Source organism: Amblyomma maculatum, chromosome 1, assembly GCF_055883805.1.
Source record: "Amblyomma maculatum isolate TAMU_Amacu chromosome 1, ASM5588380v1, whole genome shotgun sequence".
NCBI lineage: Eukaryota > Metazoa > Arthropoda > Arachnida > Ixodida > Ixodidae > Amblyomma > Amblyomma maculatum.
Genome location: NC_139344.1, coordinates 88,696,158 through 88,719,067, shown reverse-complemented (window position 1 = coordinate 88,719,067; position 22,910 = coordinate 88,696,158). Strand labels below are relative to the sequence as shown.

General features: G+C 43.4%; 1 protein-coding gene across 1 annotated transcript in view; it reads right to left on the bottom strand.

Moving 5' to 3' along the window:
- Window positions 1-22,910, bottom strand: part of LOC146203107 (uncharacterized) — a 239,886-nt gene that overhangs the window by 65,028 nt on the left and 151,948 nt on the right. Inside the window, exons 35-36 of the mRNA XM_084588528.1 lie at window positions 7,663-17,700; window positions 3,907-5,493 (exon numbers count right to left, since the gene is read on the bottom strand). Of these exons, the coding sequence (XP_084444654.1) occupies window positions 3,907-5,493; window positions 7,663-17,700 (11,625 nt within the window). The remainder of the gene's footprint in view (window positions 1-3,906; window positions 5,494-7,662; window positions 17,701-22,910) is intronic.

Genomic DNA, 22,910 nt, shown 5'->3' with positions numbered 1-22,910 from the left:
TTTTAGTAAAACTATAGAGGAGCATTTTCTAGAGTAAATCAGTGCTGCATGTTTTTTCTGCTTACTGATTGCAACTGCATGAACAGCCTTTTTTATTTTATTTATATGCTATCAATGAATCTTTATCTGAATTGCCCCTCCTGCATGCCAAAATATTGGCCTGTCATATTTTGAAACAGATAAAGTAGGGATGCACAACTTTTTAAAGGTGACTCCCCCCCCACCCTGTCATTTTTTAAATATTTTTTTTCCAATTCCTTAATTTCATAATATTTGTTGTCTTTCCTCAAGCAAGCTCCGGCTAGCTTGAGATTGAAAGAAGATTGAGAAAATGTGGTCAATGTTGCTTTGCTTTTACTCTTTTGCATTGCTGTAATTACTGTAAAGTGTGCTGCCAATCAGTTCTCCCCACTGGTAACATTATATTAAGTCACAAAGGTTGCTTTCCTTTAGCTCTTTGCATTATAGTCCTCCTATTTTGTGGGTAGAGCTTATACAAGTTCAAGCCCACCTGCAAAAGAAAAAAAAAAAAAAAGGAGCTCGCCTACATTCTTACTGCTGGTTGCAATGATTAAGCCTCAGTACATGTGTTTTTTTCTAAGCAAGGACCCTATCCAAAGTAATAGAGCACACTGTAACCTCGTGCATAAATTTTTCTGCTTACTCAAAGTTCTTTGCAAGTGCCACATCCAAAACTGTACACGCACAGAAAGTTTTGGTTTGATTATTCACAATTCTGATGAAAGACAAGGAGAGGAGCTCCCAGTGCAATGAGAAGTGAGGCTTACTTCTTTGGAGCTATTTATTCCAACAGCTTTATAATACTGTTGGATTATTTGCTTTTTTTGTTTCCTTACAGCTGCTTTCACTGCGAGAACCACAGTGAAACACATACAACACAATTTCAGGCATAAGACGTACAAAAAATTATACAGTCGAACCCAGATATATTGAACTCGAAGGGGATCGCGAAATAGTTTGATATATCGATAATTCGATATACAGAAATCGGCTTGTGACGGCACTTACGATGCGAAAAAACAATACCGTATTTGTTGCGTAACCAAACCACTCGCATAATGAATCCACCCTCCACTTTTGCACCCGACAACTTGGAAAAAAAAAAAAAAGCGTTAAGGCCAGCTCGCTCACATGCAAGCGATTGAGTGACGAGAGGCAGCGACAGAGCGAAAAATTCCAACTTGTTGGAACTGCGTCCCTCTCGCCGCTCGAGCCACAGAGGCAGCTCAAAACAAGGTTTTTTTGTCGACGCGGCAAAAATCGCGAGCGTTTTCGCTTGCATGTCGATGGCACGCATCACTCCGTTTCGGTCGTCTCATCCACAGCTCATTTCTTGGCAGCGTGCCAAGATGCTGCGCAGCGGTAACGTCACGGCGCGGTTATCTTTTGATAGCTCCTGCCGTGGCGGGGAGCGAACTTGGCAGTGCCCGTGATGGCTTGATTGCACAAGCCTGGTGCAATTTATCACGCCGCGCTTAGGACGGGCGTCATGATCGCAGCTGACTGCGTGCTTTCGTTGATTCATACATGCAAAAATGAACGACTCTCGCAAAAAAAACTGCCGCTTTTTAACGTTCGCAGCCGACATATCTTACGCTACGTCGCGCGTACAGCACAACAATAAGAATGGATTACTCTAACACACACAAAACAAAAAAATAACAAAGAAAGAGATCTGCCACTTCTTAACGTCCGCAGGCGCCATAGCCACGTCAGCCGCCGCGCGCAGAGGGCTCGCAACACACGCTGGGGAAAGCGTCCGACGTCTGTCTGAAAAGGGCCGAGCTGGCTTGGCGCATGCGTAGCGCGTGCTGAAGGAGATAGATAGCTCGACAAAAGAATGGGCACACCCATGCACATGGCTTGCAAACGTCATGTGCTGGCGCGCAAGAAACGATAACTGCAGATGCGCGCGCCTTTGGAGAATAGCAGCTTGCTGCCCAGACCAGTCGTCGCCGAACTGGCCCCTCTCATTTCTTTCGCGCGTGGCTTGAAAACGTCATGCGGCAAACGGCCAAGGGTGATGCGATCGTCTTTGGGGAAGGCACACTTTCCAGTGCGTGGTGGGGAGTTCGACATATCGAACGACCAGTGAAATTGAGTTCGATATATGACGCGGCTTTCCTATACTTTTACGAGATTTTCAAGGGGATATTCCGTGAGTTCGATATAACCAAAATTCGATATATCCGGATTCGATATAACGGGTTCGACTGTATAAGTTTGTCTAATATAGCTGAAGGTGCAGCTCTAGTAGGTGGAGGTAGGACTGAAGCATGATTTGTTACATTACACCCCACACTGTGCCTCTCTTTTCAACCAGCATTTGGATAAAAACTAAAAACACTGAGGCAGCATGTCACTACATTTTCAGATAAAGTGTTTCTAAAACCTCTGCAGAACAAGTATGGCACCTTGCCAAAATGACGACCAATTGCCGGCAAGCTGCAAAGCCCTTTACAGCAAACAGCCAACACAATTGTCTCCATGGGCATGGTCTACAATGAGAGACTTTAGCTTTGGTACTGAAATAATACCAAAGTTAAAACCAGATTTCCAGCCAATGGGCCTCAGTCCTCTGCTCCATCGATTAGCTTAAACAAAGCAATAGGCTTGGAAGGCACAGCCATTGGAAAGTTGACAGCTGTATAGTATGTGCTGTGCTAAAATTTTCTCACACATACTATAGATAAGCATGCGTTTGAAAGGAAATTTAATGAACATCTGTATTCCAAATGACAAGCAGTCATGTATTTCACTGCTATTATAGACCATAGTAACAAACACTGTTTTACATGTGCTACACCAGCATTTATCCTCTGTATATCTTTTGCATAGAGTTCGTTGCTTTAAACTCTGCTCACGCCATTGCTACTTCTGCTCTTGCAAGTGCAACAGAGAGAAGGCATGATCAAGAAACACGAAAGCTTTATTCTGCCTACCCCCCGGGGATAGGTGCAATCTGTAAACGTGTACTAACGTGATCAAAACTTTTTGCGAGACAACAGTGTGTGGTAAAATATTTATTTCGGCGCGGTCGTGCAATACAGTCACCTGATATGCTCCAGTATGAGAGAGCATGCACACTGCACCTGCTGGTATGAATACCATGCAACTGTATCAAAAAGTAGAGCTACAATAAGCTTTTTTTCCTGAGAAAGGGCATTCTATAAACTTTTGATCTCAACAGTATGAAGATCATATCAAGTTAAACCAGTCATTTGCAAACTGAAGCTCTGTTATAAATACAAGCCTCACAATATTACAATTGACAGCCCCTCAGTTAAATGACTACATGCATCAGCATACAAAATAAGAATGTTATCTTATGGGTGCATATAGATATAGTACGCAATTTATCTTTTTTTGAAGCAGTGTCTCGCTGCAATGCTTTGAAAAAAAAAAAAAAAAAAAAAAGCTTGGCAAATAAATACCCTAATGCCATGCCTTTTAATAATACTTATAATGCCATGCCTCTTATGAAATCATATAGAAAACAAGAATCTTACTTGAACATTCACCCAGAATACAGTCACACTCGGATATCAGAGGTTCAAATGCAACACTTATCAAGCTCACACACTAATATCAACCCTCATCAACTTTATCGTTTATTTTTCCATTTTTGTCTTGCTTTTCTGTGAGTAACACACTCTTTCAAAACACCCTGTATAAAGAAATGCTTTTTTTTCCTACAAGCATCTGCAATGCCTAGGTTAACTTATCTACTATTAGATGTATAAATTATATTACACAACCCATACGTCCAAGACATTGAAGAAAGATGTCTGAAAACCATCACAGCAATCAGGCACATCCATCCATTCGAAGCCACATAAAAAGCAGAAAATAGAAAAATAATGGCCTACAAAGCCATTGTAGTACCTTCACCGAGTCCAGCGACTGTCATGGCTGCTTCACCTTGGGTTGGAGATGGCGCATCCAGGTCGTCTTGGCTAAGCGCCCGTCCCAGCTTCAGCAACACTTTTTCCTTAGATTCGGGGTCATGAGGAGACACCGGTGCTCCTTCAGCTGTGGTCATGCACCGGTACTCAGGAATTATCGCAGCTTCCGGCACTAAACCAGCAGGAGGATACGAAGCCATGCCAGATGACTGTTCAGGAAAAAGTTGCGCAAGGAGCTCTGCTTCCTCCGGCGTAACTTCTCTTTTGGCTACGTAACCTCCTTCCGCAGTGAGAACGTCTTTGAGCCGATCATCTACCCGAGGCTTTTCCATAGCACCAAACATCTTGTCAAGAACATCAGCAGAGAATTCTGGCTTTGAGGAGCCCGGCGCAGTGGCTGATGTGACAACTGATGTAGTGGTACGTACTATGGTCTCTGGTCCAGAAATTTCTCTCCGAATGATTGTTGTCTGCGCCTCCGTAGGCTTCCCAACTGCACTTTCTGCAAAGTGCATGGAGCCCGAAGTGCTTGACGGCAGCTGCTCTTGGCTGGTGATTTCTGTCTCCGGAGAAGAACTAGAGCGCTTGGTAACAGACACAACTTCAATAGCACCGCCTGGAAGCTGCTTCACTTCTCGCGTTGTCACAGCTGATGGATCATCACTGGATAAGCCTTTTGCAAATTCTCCCATTTTAGCAAACAAGCTGCTCGCTGCACTTCCAGCTTCTTCAGCACCCTGCTCAATGTGTTCAGTAACTTGCCGAATTCCATCTGACGTTGTTGTCACTAGCCGCCTGATGACAGTTGGCTTGCCATCAACAATCGTTGTTTCAATCCTCCGAGACACAGTTCCATCCGATTCCAAGTCCCCAGAGAAATCAGACCCAAAAGGCACATCACTGGTTTCTCTTCTGATGACCTGCACCACTTCAACGTGTCCTTCTGGTGTCTCTTTCACTTCTCGTTTTATGACAGCTGATGGGTCCTTGGCCAATTCTGCTTCCCACGGAAGTGATGAATCTGGAGTTGTTGATTCTCCAATGCCCTTGTCTTCAGGAAGCTTTCCAACAATGTGTTTTGTAACTCTGACAACTTCAACAATGCCACCAGGCACTTCTTTAATCTCTCGTGTCACTTGTGTTGGTGGCAATCCTTCTGCACCACTAGCCTTAGTTTCCAATGTTGTGGGCTCCAACAGGACTTCTGTGCCATCTTGCTTGACATGTTTGCTTTCAGGAAGTATCGAAACGTCATGTTTCGTAACTTCAACTACTTCAACAATACCGCCAGGTGTTTCTTTCAGTTCCCTCTTTCCTGGTGATGGTGACTCTTCATCTGAACTCTTTGACTTTGAACCACGTGGAAATATCTTCTTGGGAATTTTTGATACTTTGGATAAGAGACCAGAGCTTGGTGGCTTTGAAAGTTCATGTGCAGTCACTTCGATGACTTCTATGACACCGCCAGGCGTTTCCATGATTTCGTGTCCTTCCGTGGTAGGCAGCTCCTTTCCTGGCAGCAGAATGTCAGCACCTTGACTTGACTTATCAGGAACATGCTCCCCCACTGCAACAGACATTCTTGAATCTTCAATCCACTCCCCTGTTGGTTTATTCATGCTTTCAGAACCAGCTGAGGACCCACCTATGATTCCACTTTGATGTGTCACCCATAAAGGGAGCTCACACTTTACCAGAGGAACGCCTTCATCACGTGGTTTCTTAACATCACGTGCCGTAACCTCAATAACATCCACAAAGCCTCCTGGTAACTCTGTAAGCTTCCTTCTTGTAACAACTGCATGTGGTTCAATATTCAATCCTTGCACCCGATGGTCATGGCACAGGGGCTTCCCTGAAGCATGTTCTTCACTCGAACGTTTCGGTGCCTTTCGGACCTCATGCTTTGTCACATGTACAACATCTGTTAACGTTGTTAAGTCTCCTTCAAGAATGCCACCTCTGCCGTCAGAAGGAAACATTGCTGAAATTGTCCCAGCGCCCAGTCTAAGCATACCCTCTGGGACTCTACCAATGTCGTGGGTAGTAACTTCAACAACCTTCACAAAGCCACCAGGAGTCCTAAATTCATCTGCCTTGACTTCCCCTGATACTTTAGTCTCATGTTCAGGTTTTTCGACTGCCTGAACTAGGTCATGTGGCGCACTGAAAAGCTCGCTTTGCAGCTCCTTCATTGGAGCAGATATATTAGCTGTTTCATGTGCAGTATGAAGTTCTCTATCATGAGCGCCTAGTCTATTTTCAGATAACTTCTCAGTAACTTCCCCAAAAGGTCCATCATATCCTGGTGCTTTGCTGGTTCCTTTAGAGCCAATTTTTTTCACAGTACGCTCTAGAGATGGTTTCTGAATGCTATCCCGCACCTCACCCAAGAAAACCCCTTCAGGCAGTTCGCCACCGCAAATGGAGACACCACATTTAGTGCCTGACTTATAAGCAGGCTTTGCAACCTCCTCTGTAGCTATCGAATCACTCACAGAAAACAAAGGTACGTTCTGTTCAGAACCACTGGTCTTTGAAACACCCATACGTAGTTCATGAGGAGTAGCTGCGGCATCTGAGAACAAGCTTTCTGTCATATACTTCAAAGTGTCACTGTCAAGGACAGTACTCGCACCTGGCAGCTGCTTCTCCTTTTCATTCTTTACTTCCACACTAGGTACATTTTTAGGAACACTTGCAGCTGTCATGTCTGGCTCATGCTTTTCTGACCTTCCTTTAAATCTACCAACATACCCCGTATTTTTTATTGAAAGGCTTCCTTCAATACTTTTAGTACTCTCCAGCAACTCTATGGTAGGCTTCCTTTCACGCACTGCCACATTGAAATCTGCTTGAGACTTTGCATGAAGCTTAGCATTCCCAGTTAACTGCAATTCTGAATCGGATATATTTGCCCCGGGTTCTAATGACCCGCCTGCGGGAATACTTTTCCTTGAGCTGTGGGGAAGTAACTTTTTTGGTATCTTTGCCACCTTGGATAAAAGGCCTTTATCCGATTTCTTTCCCATTTCTGCAGCACTTTTGTCTGAAGTTCCTGTATGTTTCTCAGTCACAATGTTCTCTTCTGAATGTGGCACGTCAAAACTCACATCCATCTTTTTTGACACCACCACAGGGACATCACGTGATTCTACTCTAGGCAAACTCACGCCAGTGTTACTATTTTTCAATGACTCTTCAGGTGCAACATCTCCCTTCGTGCCCAGAGAAAATGTCATTCTGGAAACTTGAGCTGTACTAGTCTCAGATGTCAAATATTTCTCAGGTAACTCAGCACCAAGATTTTTTGGGGACGTCTGAGAAGCAACTATATTAAGCTGTGCCTCTCTATCAGGTATCTGAGCATGCGTGCCCTGTTGAACACCCCCCTCTTCAGCTGGCATGCTGCCATGGGGAATGTCAGGCAACTTCTCCTTGGGGACTTTTGTCACTCTGGATGTAGGACTTGCATCAGGTATCATATTAAGAGAGCTTTTGTTGTCTGGAGTTCGACCTTTTTCTGTTAACATGCCAGGAACTTCCCTGTCTAAAACTGACACGTTAACATCACCTTTGTTCCTAATTTGGGCATCTACCTGAGGCAGCTTCACATGAATGGGGTCAATAGCATTTAATGGCTCTTCATATGATGTGCCAGACTTAGGACCATGAGAAAATATCTTCTTGGGCAACTTGGCCATTTTCGACATAAAACTTTTGTTTGAATGCTTACCTAGTCCTGGGGTGCTTAAATCAACGGTTCCCTTTCTCCCTTCTGGTAGGTGCACAGTAACTTCCTTCTCATCAAATGAGACGTCTGCTTCAGGCTTCGTGGGAATCTTGACATCTCCCTGCAGCTGTAGTCCAAAGCCGGGCGCCTTGTCATCAACAGTTTCAGCCAACGTGGAATGTTCATCAGTTGAGCCACTACTTTTTGGACCATGGTGAAACATCTTCTTTGGAATCTTGGCCATTTTTGACATGAAGCCTTTATCAGATGGTTTTCCAGCTTCTGGAACAACTACTTCCACCTTTCCTGCAACACTTTCTGGTACACTAGCAGAAGTTTCCGTTGCAGACAGTGAAATGTCCACATCAGCTACAGGCATTGCAGGAAGCTTGGCATCCACCTTCAGGGCTGTATCGCTTCCAGGAACATCAACATGGGCGCCATGGGCACTGAGCGAAGGTTCCTTAAATGAGCTTACAGACTTCACCTCAGAGGAAATAAGCTTCTTAGGGAGCTTGGCCACTTTAGCCACAAGACTTCCATCTGATGATCTGACAAGTTCTGGAGTTGATACTTCAACTTCTCCTTCAAACCCCTCAGGCACGTCCCCAATAACCTTCTTTTCAGCAACTGAAATGTGCGTTTCTGAGTCGGGCCTTTCAGAACCCTTCACACCCACTATCAAGTGGGCTTCTGGCAAGCCTACTTGAACATCACCAGTAACTTCTGACACCTCACCGACAGACATCCCTCCCTTAGAGCCATGAGGAAACATCTTTTTTGGGAATTTGGACACCTTCGACATAAAGCCACTGTCAGATGGCTTGTCAAGTTCTGGAGCTGATACCTCAACTTTTCTTTCAAAGCCCTCAGGCACGTCCACAGTAACTTCCTTTTCGGTCAGTGAAATGTCCACATTTAAGTCAGGCCTCCGATGACCTTTCACATCCACATCCAAGTGAGCTTCCGGCGACACTGCTTGAACATCCCCAGTAACTTCTGAAACCTCACCCACAGACATCTCTCCCTTAGAGCCATGAGGAAACATCTTTTTGGGGAATTTGACCACCTTTGACATAAATCCTTTATCTGATGGCTTGCCAAGGTCTGGAGTAGATATTTCAACTTTTCCTTCAAGGCCTTTAGGCACATCCACAGCACCTTTTTTTTCAGGCACTGAAATATCCACATCTGAGTCAGGTTTTCTAAGACCTTTCACATCAACATTTAAGTGAGCTTCTGGCAATTCCACTTCAACATCGCCAGTAACTTCAGACACTTTACCAACCGATATCCCTTCCTTAGAGCCATGAGAGAGTACTTTTTTAGGAAGTTTGGCCACCTTTGACATAAATCCTCCATCTGATGGCTTGCCAAGTTCTGGAGTAGATATTTCAACTTTTCCTTCAAAGCCCTCAGGCACATTAACATCGACTTTCTTTTCAGGTGTTGAAATGTCAAAATCTAATTCAGGCTTTTCTGGGCATTCCACATCCATTTTTAAGCTAGCTTCAGGCATCTTTACTTTGATATCATCAGCAATTTCAGACACCTCATCGTGAGCCCCTCCCTTCGAGCCATGAGAAAATATTTTTTTTGGAAACTTTGCCATTTTTGACATAAAACCTTTATCGGATGGTCTGCCCATTTCTGGGGTCGATATTTCTACTTTTCCTTCTACCCCTTCTGGCAGGTCAACAGGCACCTTCTTACCGGGCACTGTAATGTCTCCTTCAACTTCTGGTTTTTCAATACCTTTAATGTCCATCTTTATGTGGCCTTCTGGCATTTTTTCCTGAACATCCCCAAATTCAGGTACCCCTTCTACGGTAACACTTCCCTTGGTGCCATGAGGAAACATCTTTTTAGGAAGCTTACCCATCTTTGACATAAATCCTCCGTCCGATGGCTTGCCAATTTCTGGAGCTGATATTTCTACTCTCCCTTCAACACCTTCAGGTATGTCAATGTCAACTTTTCCTTCTAGCAATGCAACGTCTCGTTCCCCCTTTGGTCTTTCCAGCCTTTTAATATCTGCACCTGAATGACCTTCAGGCATCTTACTCTGGATATCACCCAATTCTGGTGCATCAGGCATCTTTACCTGAATATCACCTAATTCTGGTGCACCTTCGACCGAAACATTTCCCTGGGCACCATGAGGAAACATTTTCTTGGGGATTTTGCCCATCTTTGAAATAAAACCTCCATCCGATGATCTGCTCATTTCTGGGGTGGATATTTCTACCTTCCCCTCTATGCCTTTTGGCAGGTCAACAGCTACCTTCTTACCAGGAAGTTTAATATCTCCCTTAACATCTGCCTTTTCAGTACCTTTAATGCCCATCGTTATGTGAGGCTCAAGCATTTTTACCTGGACATCCCCACCAACCTCAGGAGCCTCTCCTACAGAAACAGTTCCCTTGGCACCAAGGGGAAGCATTTTTTTAGGAAGCTTAGGCATCTTTGACATCAAGCCTCCGTCCGATGGCTTGCCAATTTCTGGAACTGATATTTCTACTCCCCCTTTAATGCCTTCAGGTATGTCCATGTCAATTTTCCCTTTTGGCAATGCAACATCTAGCTCTGCCCTTGGCTTTTCAGGCCCTTTAAAGTCTACATCTAAATGTGCTTCAGGCATTTTTACCTCAACATCACCCAATTCTGGTGCCTCAACTGAAACACTTCCCTTGGTGCCATGAGGAAACATTTTTTTGGGAAGTTTTGCCATCTTCGACATAAATCCTCCCACTGGTTTGCCAATTTCTGGAGCCGATACTTCCACTCGCCCTTCAAAGCCTTCAGGTACGTCAATGTCAATTTTCCCTTTTGGCAATGCAACATCTAGCTCTGCCTTTGGCTTTTCAGGCCCTTTAATGTCCACATCTAAATGCGCTTCAGGCATTTTTACCTCAACGTCACCCAATTCTGGTGCCTCAACTGAAGCACTTCCCTTGGTGCCATGAGGAAACATTTTTTTGGGAAGTTTTGCCATCTTCGACATAAATCCTCCCTCTGGTTTGCCAATTTCTGGAGCCGATACTTCCACTCGCCCTTCAAAGCCTTCAGGTATGTCAATGTCAATTTTCCCTTTTGGCAATGAAACATCTAGCTCTGCCTTTGGCTTTTCAGGCCCTTTAATGTCCACATCTAAATGCGCTTCAGGAATTTTTACCTCAACATCACCCAATTCTGGTGCCTCAACTGAAACACTTCCCTTGGTGCCATGAGGAAACATTTTTTTGGGAAGTTTTGCCATCTTCGACATAAATCCTCCCTCTGGTTTGCCAATTTCAGGAGCCGATACTTCCACTCGCCCTTCAAAGCCTTCAGGTACGTCAATGTCAATTTTCCCTTTTGGCAATGCAACATCTAGCTCTGCCTTTGGCTTTTCAGGCCCTTTAATGCCCACATCTAAGTGCGCTTCAGGCATTTTTACCTCGACATCACCCAATTCTGGTGCCTCAACTGAAACACTTCCCTTGGCACCATGAGCAAACATTTTTTTGGGGAGTTTAGTCATTTTCGACATAAATCCTCCTTCTGGCTTGCCAATTTCCGGAGCTGATACTTCCACTCGCCCTTCACTGCCTTCAGGTACGTCAATGTGAACTTTCCCTTTTGGCAATGCAACGTCTAGCTCTGCCTTTGGCTTTTCAGGCCCTTTAATGTCCACACCTAAATGCGCTTCAGGTATTTTTACCTCAACATCACCCAATTCTGGTGCCTCAACTGAAACACTTCCCTTGGTGCCATGAGGAAACATTTTTGGGGGAAGTTTTGCCATCTTCGACATAAATCCTGCTTCTGGCCTGCCAATTTCCGGAGCTGATACTTCTACTCGCCCTTCAATGCCTTCAGGTACGTCAATGTCAACTTTCCCTTTTGGCAATGCAACGTCTAGCTCTGCCTTTGGCTTTTCAGGCCCTTTAATGTCCACATCAAAACGGGCTTCAGGAATCTTAACCTCGACATCACCCAATTCTGGTGCCTCAACTGAAACACTTCCCTTGGTGCCAGGAGGAAACATTTTTTTGGGGAGCTTTGCCATCTTTGACATAAATCCTCCTTCTGGCTTGCCAATTTCAGGAGCCGGTACTTCCACTTGTCCTTCAATGCCTTCACGTATGTCAATGTCAACTTTCCCTTTTGGCAATGCAACGTCTAGCTCTGCCTTTGGCTTTTCAGGCCCTTTAATGTCCACACCAAAATGGGCTTCAGGCATCTTTACCTCAACATCACCCATTTCTGGTGTCTCAATTGAAACACTTCCTTTTGTGCCATGAGAAAACATTTTCTTGGGAAATTTGGCCATCTTTGACATAAATCCCTTATCTGGCTTGCCAATTTCTGGAGCTGATACTTCAACTCGCCCTTCAATGCCTTCGGGAACATCAATGTCAACTTTCCCTTTTGGCAATGAGACATCTAGATCTGCCTTTGGCTTTTCATGCCCTTTAATGTCCACATCTAAATGTGCTTCAGGCACCTTTACCTCAACGTTACCCAAATCTGGTGCCTCAACTGAAGCACTTCCCTTGGTGCCATGAGCAAACATTTTCTTGGGGAGTTTCGCCATCTTCGACATAAATCCTCCTTCTGGCTTGCCAATTTCCGGTGCTGATACTTCCGCTCGCGCTTCAACGCCTTCGGGTACATCAATGTCAACTTTGCCTCTTGGCAATGAAGCATCTAGCTCTGCCTTTGGCAATTCGGGCTTTTTAACGTCCACATCTAAATGGGCTTCAGGCATCTTTACCTCGACATCACCCAAATCGGGTGCCTCAACTGAAACACCTCCCTTGGTGCCATGGGGAAACATTTTCTTTGGGAGTTTTGCCATCTTTGACATAATTCCTCCTTCTGGCTTGCCAATTTCCGGTGCGGATACTTCCACTTTTCCTTCAATGCCTTCGAATACATCAATGTCAACTTTCCCTTTTGGAAATGCAACATCTAGTTCTGCCTTTGGAACCTCAGGCTTTTTAATGTCCACACCTAAATGGGCTTCAGGCATCTTTACCTCGACATCACCCAAATCTGGTGCCTCAACTGAAACACCTCCCTTGGTGCCATGAGGAAACATTTTCTTGGGGAGTTTTGCCATCTTTGACATAAATCCTCCTTCTGGCTTGCCAATTTCAGGAGCCGATACTTCCACTTGCCGTTCAATGCCCTCAGGTACACCAATGTCAACTTTCCCTTTTGGCAATGCAACATTTAGCTCTGCCTTTGGCATTTCAGGCTTTTTTATGTCCACACCTAAATGGGCTTCAGGCACCTTAACCTCGACGTCACCCAAATCTGGTGCCTCAACTGAAACACTACCCTTGGTGCCATGAGGAAACATTTTCTTGGGGAATTTTGCCATCTTTGACATAAATCCTCCTTCTAGCTTGCCAATTTCAGGAGCCGATACTTCCACTTGCCCTTCAATGCCTTCAGGTAAATCAATGTCAACTTTGCCTTCTGGCAATGCCACATCTAGCTCCGCCTTTGGCATTTCAGGCTTTTTAATGTCCACACCTAAATGGGCTTCAGGCAACTTTACCTCGACATCACCCATTTCTGGTGCCTCAACTGAAACACTACCCTTGGTGCCATGAGGAAACATTTTCTTGGCCATCTTTGACATAAATCCTCCTTCTGGCTTGCCAATTTCTGGTGCCGATACTTCTACTCGCCCTTCAATGCCTTCGGTTACATCAATGTCAACTTTCCCTTTTGGCAATGAAACATCTAGCTCTGCCTTTGGAAATTTGGGCTTTTTAATGTCCACATCTAAATGGGCATCAGGCATCTTTACCTCGACATCACCCATTTCTGGTGCCTCAACTGAAACACTACCCTTGGTGCCATGAGGAAACATTTTCTTAGGGAGTTTGGCCATCTTTGACATAAATCCTCCTTCTGGCTTGCCAATTTCAGGAGCCGATACTTCCACTTGCCCTTCAATGCCTTCAGGAACATCAATGTCAATTTTGCCTTCTGGCAATGCCACATCTAGCTCTGCCTTTGGCATTTCAGGCTTTTTAATGTCCACACCAAAATGGGCTTCAGGCATCTTTACCTCAACATCACCCATTTCTGGTGCCTCAACTGAAACACTTCCCTTAGTGCCATGGGGAAACATTTTCTTGGCCATCTTTGACATAAATCCTCCTTCTGGCTTGCCAATTTCTGGTGCAGATACTTCTACTCGCCCTTCAATGCCTTCGGTTACATCAATGTCAACTTTCCCTTTTGGCAGTGCAACTAGCTCTACCTTTGGCTTTTCAGGCCCTTTAATGTCCACATCTAAATGGGCTTCTGGCATCTTTACCTCGACATCACCCATTTCTGGTACCTCAACTGAAACACTACCCTTGGTGCCATGAGGAAACATTTTCTTAGGGAGTTTGGCCATCTTTGACATAAATCCTCCTTCTGGCTTGCCAATTTCAGGAGCCGATACTTCCCCTTGCCCTTCAATGCCTTCAGGAACATCAATGTCAACTTTGCCTTCTGGCAATGCCACATCTAGCTCTGCCTTTGGCATTTCAGGCTTTTTAATGTCCACACCTAAATGGGCTTCAGGCATCTTTACCTCGACATCACCCATTTCTGGTGCCTCAACTGAAACACTTCCCTTAGTGCCATGGGGAAACATTTTCTTGGCCATCTTTGACATAAATCCTCCTTCTGGCTTGCCAATTTCCGGTGCCGATACTTCTACTCGCCCTTCAATGCCTTCGGTTACATCAATGTCAACTTTCCCTTTTGGCAATGCAACTAGCTCTACCTTTGGCTTTTCAGGCCCTTTAATGTCCACATCTAAATGGGCTTCTGGCATCTTTACCTCGACATCACCCATTTCTGGTACCTCAACTGAAGCACCTCCCTTGGTGCCATGGGGAAACATTTTTTTAGGAAGCTTAGCCATCTTCGACATAAACCCTTTATCTGATGGCTTGCCAATTTCTGGAGTCGATATTTCTATTTTTCCCTCAGCACCTTCCGGCAAGCTCACAGCCCCTTTCTTACCAGGTACTGCAATGTCACCTTCAATTTCAGGCATTTCAGGACCTTTCAAGCTCCCTTTTACATGAGCTTCTGGTACCTTTGCATGAATGTCACCAACAGCTTCCGGTGTTTCTTCAAGTGAAACAGTTCCCTTCGAGCCATGTGGAAACATTTTCTTTGGAAGCTGGGACATCTTTGATATAAAGCCACCATCTGTTGGTCTTCCAACATCAGGAGCTGATACTTCTATTTTCCATTCAACAGCTTCTGGTAAATCCGAGGAAGCATCTCTTGGTGGGGTGTAAGTGTCCCTTAACCTGGGTAATGTGTAGTCAGGGCCAGGAGGACTTGGGCTCTTTTCTTTCTTTTCCTTTTTCGTTTTCTTTTTGCCATCAGTGGCTAACTCTTTGGAAGAATCAACATCAATGCCTACTTGGAGTTTTTCTGGGAGGCTTGCCCTTACTTCTAATTCATCTTCTAGCTTTGGAATTTTAACATGAATGCCATGTTGTGTAAATGATTGCTCGTGAACAGCAATTTCCTCCTTAGGACCAAGTGGGAACATCTTTTTTGGCATCTTTGCCACTTTAGACATAATGCCATCCTCAGATGGTTTGCCCATTTCATCCATAGTTACGTCAATATGCCCTTCAGCACCATGAGGCAGAACTGCTGCTACTTTCTTTTCAGGTAATGTAACGTCAAGCTTTGTTTCAGGCTTTTCAAAAGCTTTACCTTTTACTTTTAACTGTACTTCTGGCAGTGAAGACTCCATGTCAATGCCCGCATCCTCTACAGATGGCCCTTCAAAGACAACACCATCCCGAGGTTCATGTGAGAATACCTTCTTTGGAAACTTGGTCGCTTTTGATAAGAAGCCTCCATCAGACGATACAGGGAGGTCTTGAGCACTCATTTCAAGATCCCTTTCTACACCACCAGGCAGGGTTGCAGTCAGCTTCTTTCCTGGTATGTCAGGCCCCTCTTTCTCTAGATCCTTAATATCTAGCTTAACCCAAGTCTCAGGCATAGAAACATGAATATTTTCAGCCTCCACAGATGGCTCCTCAACAGAAACTTCACCCTTAAAGCCATGAGGAAATATTTTCCTTGGCAGCTTGGCCATTTTAGTCATGAAACCGCCCTTTGTTGATTTCCCATGCTCAGGGGTACCAACCTCAATGTGACCCTGTGCTTTATCTGAAAAATCAGGAGCAGTTTCCTTGGAAGTGAGCGACAGCTCAATATCTGCACTTGGTTTATCTGGAAACTCTCCGACAACAGCAAGCTGAGGCTCCTTCTGCGGTGATTGCATATTTTCAATGTCAACACAGCGCTCCACAAGTTCCCCTTTAGGTCCAACAGCCTTGGTGTCGCGAGGGAAAGATATCTGCATACCCACAGTTTTCTTCAAATCAGTGTCTGGCAACCCCTGTAGGCCTGTCTTTTTAGCATCAATATCCACTCCAGCAACTGGCAGCGTGTCTCTGTCAACTTCCACCTCAAAGGAAGTTGACAGTTTTTTAGAATCTGGCTTTACCTTCAAAGCTTTTTCCTTCTTTTTAGGCGAAATTTCTTTTTCTTTTTTGCCCTTTTGCTTAGATGAAGGAAAGCTTTCACTCGCTGATGACGGTTCGTCTTCAGACGAGCTGGTCTTTGAACTACGAGGGAACATTTTCTTTGGAATTTTTGCCATTTTTGAAAAGAATCTGCTGTCTGGCTCCTTATCTGTGCTCGTTTCCAATCCTTCCTCATATTTTGCTGACACACCCTTCACCCCTTTTGAAGTTAGTTTAGATGTGTCCACTTCAACATCAACACTTTTGATTTCATGTAAATGTGTTTTGGAAGGCTTTTCACTAGCCTTAGGCAACGTTGCCGACTTGGGAAGCTTTCCAGGCTTCTTTTTAGAAACAGGACTGCTCTCAGAAAGTGAAGATGGCTCTTCATCAGAAGCACTAGCTTTACCACTGCGTGGAAACATTTTTTTAGCCATCTTTGACAAAAACCCACTATCCGGCGATTTGCTATCAGAAGCAGGAAGCTCGGCCTCCTTGTCCACAGCCTCAGACACTTCCTTTACATCTTTCTTTCCATGCTTTGTAGGACTGGATTCCTTGTGCTTTTTTGATTTCTTTTCGACCCGAGTTGTTTCAGTTGGGACATCTCTCGGCTCTCCAGCAATGTCGGGAGCTAGTACTTCAGAACTTGGAAGCCCTTTCTTGCTTTTGCCCTTACCCTCAGGACTTTTGCTGCTCCTCTGCCTCTTGATGTGGACCATTTCAACAATTTTACCCGGAGTCTCTTTTACAACCCTCTCCACTTTTTCCACAATTGTATCTTCAGGGTCTTGTGACAACTGCTTCACTTGTCTTTCAGCTAGATCTGCTCCAAGTGACCCATTCTCCCCACTTTTGACTACACCAGGAGGCAATGAATGCTCTTTGCTTTTTGTTTCCAAGGATTCTTTTACAATACCTTGCTCTAATGTTATACCTTGTTGTTCAGGGAATGTGCTTGCAGCATAACCTGCTTCAGTCACATCACTCGATAGAGTGTATGTGTCCCTCAGCCTGGGCAGTGTGTAGTCAGGACCGGGAGGGCTTGGGCTCTTCTCTTTTCTTTCCTTTTTCTTTTCCTTTTTCTGTCTGCCATCAGTAGCTAACTCTTTGGAAGCATCAACATCCTCTCTGATGCTCGAGACAATCAAGGTGTCAGTAGTACTGGTGAAATCTCTTTCAGGAGTGTCACGGTCCCTAATCCTAGGCAGGCTGTAGTCAGCCCCCGAAGGGCTGGGGCTCTTCTCCTTCTTGCTTTTCTTCTTTGAATCCCTAGGTGGAGCTGTAGGACCTGTCTCAGTAGCAGCTGCCTGCTGAGTAACCTTTGCAGAATCTATCTTCAAGACAGGCTCCTCTTCAAAGGTCTCTTCGACAGCCATCCGTGGCGCTGCCTTCTCCTTTGAGCTTCCTCGTACAATGCGACCAATAGCCGCTGATATTGGAGATCCTTTCCTGACTCCTGGAACGGCCTTGCTGGTTCCTGTCCCCGCAGACATTTTAAAAAGTCATCTGCAGCCACAAGCTACACGACTTGATTGAAGCAAAGCAAGCATGTGCCATTAACTAGAGCCAAGAACAAAATTCCATCTGCGCAATGCTCAAGCCAAGTAAGCATCAAGTTAAGGCAGAGAAGTTAGAGAACACAGACAATTTTCTAACCATGTCAACATTTAAAGCTAAAATCCAAAATTATCATGTGCAAGACATTACCCATCTGTATACATTAATATCAAGATCAATCATAGCAAAACCAGTTCAAAGACAGTTACTGACGGTGAAAATTCAGCTCACTGGACTAATCACTGCACACTCAAAAAAAAAAGAAAGTAACAAATTTGTTTACAAGACAAATGGAATTCCTCACATAAAATTTTATATTTAATGATGCTCTAAAATGGCATCAGCAAAAGAGATAAGGCATAGGCTATGCTGTGACATTACGAAGCAAGATGCCTCCATCTCCCATATCCGAGAACCACAAAAAATATGACTCATAACATCAGATCATGCTGTTTGACTGCATAGCAGCTACAGGCTGGTGTAGTTTAATTTACCCCAACTACCCTAATATTATTTCTTCAAACTGTTCAGTGGCCCCGGCTCTGCTGAGCTACAAGCTGCTAATTCATATATAGATGTGATGCTGCTACCAAGCTGTTACATGCCGTTTTGTGTGAGAAAGAAATTTAACTATACCTCACTACATCCAAATGCAGCAGAAATATGAGACTTCTCCCATGTAAATATGGCTTAGCACTTCCTGCCCACTCTGGTTAACATTCACTACCCCCCTCCTCCCCAAATAATGGGCGAAAGGTGAACCTTAACTCCCGTTTGTGCAATACGGCTAAAATCAAGCACAACTTTAGCATTAGGCGTAGGCATACATTCATCCTGCCAAAGTGTAAGTGTACAAAACAAACCAAAACGTAAACAAAGGCTGCTCCAAAGCACAGCTTGCATTGTGAAAAAACAGCAGCATGCGTGTATAGTAGCCAAGCAAGCGGTGGACCCCCTTTAAAAAAAAATATCACAGGCTCACTTACGGCCCGGCATCTCAATGTAGTCAGAAGACTGGGCAACTGTCAGTAGTCCACTACAGGGGGGGGGGGGGGGCAAGGGTAGGTGGCACACTAGCAACCTCACAACATTCCACTTTCTCAGCAGCATCTAAGGCATAGTCTCTATAAAACAAACCTTCAGTTAGGTTAATGCCATGGAACAGACACTACAAAATCTCACAATATGTTCAAGAAAACAGTCAGCTTGCAGTCAAGTGCAACAATGAAAATGTTCATACATCTTGCCGCCCACAATACAAACATTAGAAACGATAGCATGTGTCATTCTCAATACCCAAATGAAGTACAATTATTATTAAAACTTGTGTTAGAAGTAGGTCAGCTTCTTCAAACTTTTAGTTTATCCAGAAACGTTCCATCCAAAATGCATATATATATATATATATATATATATATATATATATATATGAGCTTTTACACTGCTTTAGTAAGTACCACATCGTCATTGGCTTTCCACAATAGCCAAAGCCACGTATTATGGTGCTAAAAAATTTTGCTAGAAAGCTGGGGGAAGACAAATGACGAAATCTATGCCACGCTTAATTTTAAGTACAGCAAATAAGAATGCATTTATGGTCACAATGCACAAAATTAATATCTGCTAGAAGCCAATTTTTACATGATAAAACAATGAATAAACAAATAATGATAACAAATGATAAAACAACAACTTCTGCCTAGACTTACATTGTACTTCCCTGCAATAAAAAAAAGGGAGAGAAATGTTTACAGGAAAAAAAAGGGACCATTTATGCATGTATTTTTGCAGGAACAGAAAGTGAGGCATTACTATACTATAATTACTACTGTAACTTCAACAGTTATAGGAGAGCTTGACTGCATATAAGCTGTCATGCATCTGTTATCCAAGAGAATTACTATCAAAAGCAACTGAGCAAACCATCACACGGGGGAACCAAGGCCTTCGACAAAGTTAATACAAAACACTGTTAGGCACTTCACAAATGAGCCTGCGAAAGTCCACACACAAAAAATCAGCTGGTATACGAGCATGGCACCTGCTGCAACCAAGCTGCAAGCAGCAGCACCACAGCCACTAAGACACGCCATGGGTATACCCAACACTGTTAGCAAGTTAGAAAAAAAAAAAAAGCAGCCACTAGAAATAAAATCAGCAGCTGCAAGGCTGAACAGTACTGGCACAAAACTGAAACCCAGCTTGAATGTGCTGATTTCACACATGACTCGCATCTATATATATATCTTTTTTTGCCAATAAAAAAGTCCTTTTTCGTCAGCTCATAAGCTGCGAAAAGCTTCCACGCTTCCACAAAGCAAAGCTTAAATTTTTTTTCTTGTTTGCCAATTCTCTGATTTAGACAGACTTTTGCAAAACATTTCAAGCCTTGTGCTGTACCGGATTCACAATGATAAAAAGCAGCAACAGCTACTAACATTCAACACTGCAATCTGAAATGCATGTCAAAAGTTACACAAGCAGCAAGACCTTCAACAAAAGTAGCAAAGTAGTAGTCTGGTTATGCAATGGACTTCAAAGAAACAATTTTGATCCACGTGTACAACGCCTGACTTCCATGTTACAACTACTAAAGCAAAAGAGCAAGTCCAAGATTTATGGGTTTCTGAAAAAGTCGAGAAACATATGTACTGCCTGGGGAATATTCCAGTTATCTCTGAACAAATACAAAGCAAATTGCCTTTATTACTCCATGACATTTCTGTAAATACAAAAAGCACACCTTCTATAATACACTAGCATAGTAGAGAAAGTACTAACATCTTTTACACAAAATTTTGCTCGTGCAAAACAAGCTCTTTCAGTACTTTTCTTTCTCTCACTCAACTATTTGGTGTCAGCTGAAACAAGGAAATGGTCAAAATAGGTCTTGGTATCATAATCTTACAGTGTGACTTCTCGTTTTTTTTTTTTTTCTAGCCCTAGAATAGCACCAGAAATGCATATTTCTGGAGCCCAACCACAGCAGTACACAATTGTTTTTAGCAAAATAAAAAATAAAACAAAAAACAAACCAAAGAACACAATTTTTGCCGCTATACGAGCACAGCAAAATAGCTTGCTTGCAATATGCACAGCAAACAGTGTTAGAAACGGTGCAGCGTGTCAGTAGCTAGAGCGAGCACACTGAAAGCAGGGCCGTAACCCCAGCACGTTTCTTGCAAAACCATACGCTTGAGGTGGGGAAAAAAAAAACAAAAAACAAGCAAGCATGGCAATGGCTTGTGAGCAGCTGAAAGACATGTGCATAACGTGACAAAGTGCTGCCACAAATAACTAACAGCAAAGACTTAAAAGTTTTCTCTCTCAAACAGCAGATGTAATGCAATTAAAGTAGGCAATAAGTTGCCTGATTCCAGATGGTATCTACTATGTCCTGTCATAATACCCCAGCTGCTGCATGAAGTCAGTGAAGAAGGAGGCACAAGAGGAAAAAAAACAAAAAAAAAACAGCACTCATTGCATACTGCGAAAATGCTAACCTAACAAAATTTACAATGTGTCACAGCCTTTTCCACAAGCACACAAAGATTTTTTTATCATACTTTACTTGCTGTAGCACAGGCGCTTCCCCGTAAAGTCATACCAAGCCATAACTCAATCTTTGGAAGATGCCTACACTCAGGGACAGCTTTCTGTGGCTATGCAGCCGAAGCTAAGGGGGCAGAGCTTTCCAGTATTATTACTATGACCAGTAGTGCATGCGTATCTGGGCCGAGTTACAGTTTCTGTTTCAGTTGTCTTCACGTTGAATCGACAGCTTTCGCACAACACGCAGAAATGTGCTCCTTTACGCAACTGAAGGCTTTTGTGAATGTAAATTGGTGACTAATCTATAGCCCACACAACATATGCCATCAAAACAAGAACAATTGCAAAAGCCTACCGAAACCGGCGGGAAGACATGGCAGTCATAGCATGTTACACTTATGCTGTACTGGATAGCAAATCTATGGTCCGAACTCTGCAGTAACTGCCACAGTTAAAAGTTAAAGGTTTTCTTGTTATCCAAATAAAAAAGCTAACAATCAGATCAAAGTATAAGCTCAAGAATTTAGATGCGTCTGGCTCGTTATCTGTAGTCAAATGTTAATAACTGGTTTTGCGCACCATTCAGCGGAGTAATACACTCGCCACATATCACGGCCCATTGTTAGCAACTGCGTTTTTTTTTTATTAAGTTGTATTCCACTATAATAATAACATTAATAATTCCTTCATGGTATAATATCTGGAAGCAAGGTCCGCAAATTTCTGGAGGAACTATATTCTGCTGAGGAGTGAGCTGATGCATCTCAGCTCTGTAGCTTTCAACATGCAGCCCCAGAAAGTTGGCCCTGTGTATAGTGTGTATAGTTATTCGAAAGAATAAGAAAGCATTTTCTTGCAATTCATTAGCTACCGTCATAGATACTATTTGCATATTCTTCCCATCAGGGCTAGAATGATGAAAACTCATTTTCTGCTTTCTCTCTGCTAAAAGAAAAGTACTAACCTTTAAAGGGACACTAAAGAGAATTCTATGCACACAAATAAAGCCATCAAAAGCTGGCAACTACATTCCCTGCTTTTTTGACACACTTATCGGCATTTCTTTTATGTTGACAAGTTGTGTGCATTAAAAGGTTTCCTGACGAATCGTAGATAATGAAAAAGCTCAGCGACTGGCCTCTGTGTGCAATTTGAAGACTATAAGAGTCCCCTAAACGGTCAGGGACTTAACTAAGCCACTCCTTCAACTGATCACATGGCAAAAACCGGACATGATAAACTCATAGGCATGCATTCTTAGAAAGGTTGCAGCTGATCTATCCATAGCATGAAACCAAAGAGTGAACTAATTTGTACAAAAGATAAAAAATATTAAACTACTCCAGAAAAATGGTGCACAGCTCATTCCTCACTAGAAACAAAGAAATTTTTTTTTAGATACAGCGTGGTGCTATAGGTATACCAACACATGACAAAAAAAAAAGTGCACTGATACACAATTGCAACAGATCAAGATGCATGAAATACCAGCATGATCTATCAAATCAATGATACTACTAGTGTCATACATCATATTAACAATTCACACAAGGCCTCTTGGTGCTAGTATATGCATTT